Source organism: Schistocerca americana, chromosome 4, assembly GCF_021461395.2.
Source record: "Schistocerca americana isolate TAMUIC-IGC-003095 chromosome 4, iqSchAmer2.1, whole genome shotgun sequence".
Taxonomy (NCBI): domain Eukaryota; kingdom Metazoa; phylum Arthropoda; class Insecta; order Orthoptera; family Acrididae; genus Schistocerca; species Schistocerca americana.
The window spans coordinates 782,729,509-782,733,150 of NC_060122.1; the positions used below are offsets into that span (position 1 = coordinate 782,729,509).

At 40.6% G+C, this 3,642-nt stretch overlaps 1 protein-coding gene across 1 annotated transcript; it reads right to left on the bottom strand.

The window, feature by feature from the left end:
• Positions 1–592: 592 nt before the first annotated feature.
• Positions 593–2,887, bottom strand: LOC124612982. Its single transcript, XM_047141519.1, has 2 exons — positions 888–2,887; positions 593–655 (listed from the first exon to the last, which is right to left on the bottom strand). Exon 1 carries the CDS (start codon positions 2,654–2,656, stop codon positions 902–904), a length of 1,755 nt encoding a protein of 584 aa, XP_046997475.1. The 5' UTR covers positions 2,657–2,887; the 3' UTR covers positions 593–655; positions 888–901.
• Positions 2,888–3,642: the final 755 nt, after the last annotated feature.

The window sequence follows — 3,642 nt, forward strand, 5'->3', positions numbered from 1 at the left end:
CTGCTCTGCCCATAAGGAAGACCTGAATCCATCGCCGGAGGAGATTCTATACAGAGAGACCCTCCTCCTTCCAGCAGAGTACGTGGAGGACACACCGCTGGCTGCGGCCATCGATATTCCGGCCCTTGTGGAACGGGTATGTGTACACGTCGTTCACATGCACCCCCTTGCCTTGCCCACAGCCCAAGCTGCCGGTGTTCATCCACAAGGACCTTGCATCATGTAAATTCGTGATGCTGCGCGACGACTCTGTGTGAGCGGCCTTGCAACCACTTTATTTGGGCCCACACCACGTTTTACATCGTGGAGTGAATACGTTCTTAAGGGGGGACGTACACGAAACTGCAGTAATTTTAAAAGTATTTTATAAAACTCTAATTTTTTAAGATAATCAATCCAAATTTGGTACAGTTATTAAGAAATGTTATGCGCATATGAACCTAAATTTTCATTTTTATTGACCTTTTACATCTTTAATTATTAACAATTAATTTTTTTTCAACAATGTAATTACAAATGTTCCTTTTTTGAGAAAACTGTGAGAGCAATGTTAATGAATTTTTGTACACACTTTCATACCAAATAATTACAAAACTCTGTGGAGCAGAATTTTTATATCTTCTTTTGTTCAGTTTTTACGGGTCTCCCAATTTCCCTGAAAAATAATATATCAAATTTAAGGAATATTTTCTACCATAAATACCTTACTATTTTATTAAATGAAAATTCCTTCCACAGAATTTTTCACTATAGTACTGACTAGTCATATACCAAATTTCACTTCTCTACCTTTTGTGGTTTTTGAGAAAAAGGTACATAAAGTTATAAAAATGTAAGTTACGGGAAAACTGAATCAATGATTTGATAGTGTTTGTATTAGGTCTTACCGTCTCTGTGTGAACTAGTGCAAGCCATATGCATACTCCTCTTCATCTGCAAGCAGTCTCTTCTTTGCTTGTCTTCTTTGGTTAACCTGCTGTTCAATTTTATTGGCTGTAATATCAGCCGCAGCAACTCTTTTGTCATCGATGTCCTTCAATATTGAATAGGTGAAAGCTCCTGGATGAAATCCTAGCCTCTGTAGAGTTTTTATTCTTCCAAGATTACCATTGTTAAAAACTAAACAAGCATCATATGCAGCAATTTCAACAATAATTGTTGAAACAAATGTTGTTTTTGGGCAACGTTTCCAAATCAGTGAGTTGTAACTTTCATTAGGGTTTTGTGTCTTTCCATGCACACACTTTCGTAGGAGGTCTGGCTCTGCTAAACACCTAAATGTTGGTTTTATAGCACTTAAAACAGCCACAGGTAAACTGTGCTTGTGTGAATAGTTCATGCCATCACGCTCAGCCTGCTTGAATTTGCACCACGATATGTCACACAAATTATGTACAGGTTTGTCATCTGTGGATAGTTTATGAAAATAAATAGACCACACAGCCTTCTGCATGTTATTCAAATTTCCACTGTTGTCCCTTATTGCCTTGCCATAGTACACTTGTAAAGAATGAATTTCTTTGTCTGTGAGTCTGTTGGGACCACCTAAAAGTTTTCCATCCTCAAGTTTCCTGCCCTTCAATTCACGTTTCAATTTTAAAAGTCTGCCTCCCATTCGTTTTTGCACATGTCCAACACATTCCAACTTTTCTATAGCACAATGGGGACCATAAGGTTCACTTTCCAAAACAGTTTTGAAGGAGCTGGAGTCACCATCACCAAGGTATTTTGTGTATCTAACACCGTACTTTTCCACACTTCGATGGAACATAAGTTTCATAGCTGCAGGTTCCATTCCACCACTAGAACCAGAATAATTTCTACAGCACACTTTCTTGTGTTCAACCTGCCACTTATTTTCTTCCACTTCACCAGCTCTCTTTCCGAGTACACAGCTATAGCAATATTTGCTCATTACCTGAACGTCAAGAATTTTTCCAGTATCAACACTAATGACAGATGATACTCCATACAGTGATGTATGTCCACGCTTCATCCACGTTCCATCACATGACACACACAAATCGGTGTCTGGCGTGTTATCTGCTTCTGTCTTTAGTTCACTATTCATCTTCACAGCTTCCTTTGCAGAGGACTTCAAGTTTTCTTCCACTTCCTCTTGAAGAGCACTTAGCAGTGTTTTATTTCCAGTGGTGTACCTAGCACTTGGTTGTGGCATGTTCATGATCCCACAAAACAGTCTGGTACCTTCCCTGCCTATGCCCAAACATCTCATGCCATATATTAAACGCATATTTGCTTCATATATCCGGTTACTTGATGCCGAAGTTCTAAAAGCAGTGTCTGAATGACAGCTTTCACAAGTAAGATGCAACATACACACTATTCCAATTCTGTTTTCTTCGTCATATAATCTCAAACTTTTTGCACCACAGTCAGCACATACACAAGCAGATGATATAATATCAGATAGTATTTTCAAATCAATAAGCCTAAAACCACTAGTAGCTTGAGTGTCTGAGCCACAATCATCAAGTGATTGACAGCTGTCAATTTTCCTTCTCGAAGCACTCGCTTTCTTGGTTGAAGTATCGTTTCCATTTGTTATTATGGGGCTGGTTTTCAAGTTGTCTTTACTACATCGAGAAGCTTGACACTTTCTAACCTTTTTAAACACCTTACTAGAACGCGGCATGCTGCAAAATATAATAACAAGTCTACTTACAACTTTCGTAAAAATGTATTCCAAACAAACACTCGTAAACAAACGCTATAAATCAAAGAATATAAAACCAGCGGCAGAGATATTATTCCACAGCCTTCTTGATGTAGTACACAAACGTTCCCTGCATTGTGACTGCACAAAACTGGAAAAAAACGCAGTATAAATAGATATACGAGAGGATGAAGACCAAGATGGGGGGGCGTCGCCCTGTGCAAGCTATTACAAATTATTATTTTTTTCCCCCTTAGAAGCGGAATTGGAACGTAATATTTGGTAATTGAAATTTCAATACCATGTAGTAAATGAAGAGCCAATAAAATTTTTTTCACAAATTTGGTCATTTTCATGTACGTCCCCCCTTAATTCATCTAAATGGGCAAACTCAAACAGTTTCCGTTAACCGCTTAAAACCAGCGTGGTCCCTCTCCGACCTACTTTCCGACGATTCCGATCTGCATGCTGTTGCTGCCGCTCCGCCTCCCGACGCTACAGACGCTTCGAGCGACATTCCGCCTCCTACACAGCAGTTCGATGCATGAAGCTTTGGCAGCTCGGTTTCTGACACGCCCACTTTTCACGCTGGACGCCATCTTCAACTGTTCAACCAGCGTGCTGGCACGATGATTACGAGTTCGAGCGAGGAAGCTTCCCTCCACCGTACTCCACATTGATGGGGGGGGGGGGGGCCCTGTGGCGCCTTTGGAGGTAAGAATAGAGACGCCGTGACGTCACAGCTGTGAAGCTATGTGGAGCCGAGGGTAGCCATCTCGTCCGACCAAAACATTGCTGCTGTAAGCTTGTGTGAATAGGCTTGTCGCTCGCTTTTGGAAGGATTTTGCGCTATTATGGTGACTTGTGTGGTGTTCGGGTGTACGAATCGTTCTGATTGTGATGCGAAATCGAAGGGAGTAACATTTCATGTGTAAGTTTTCTCGTTAAGTGTGATTTTACAACTT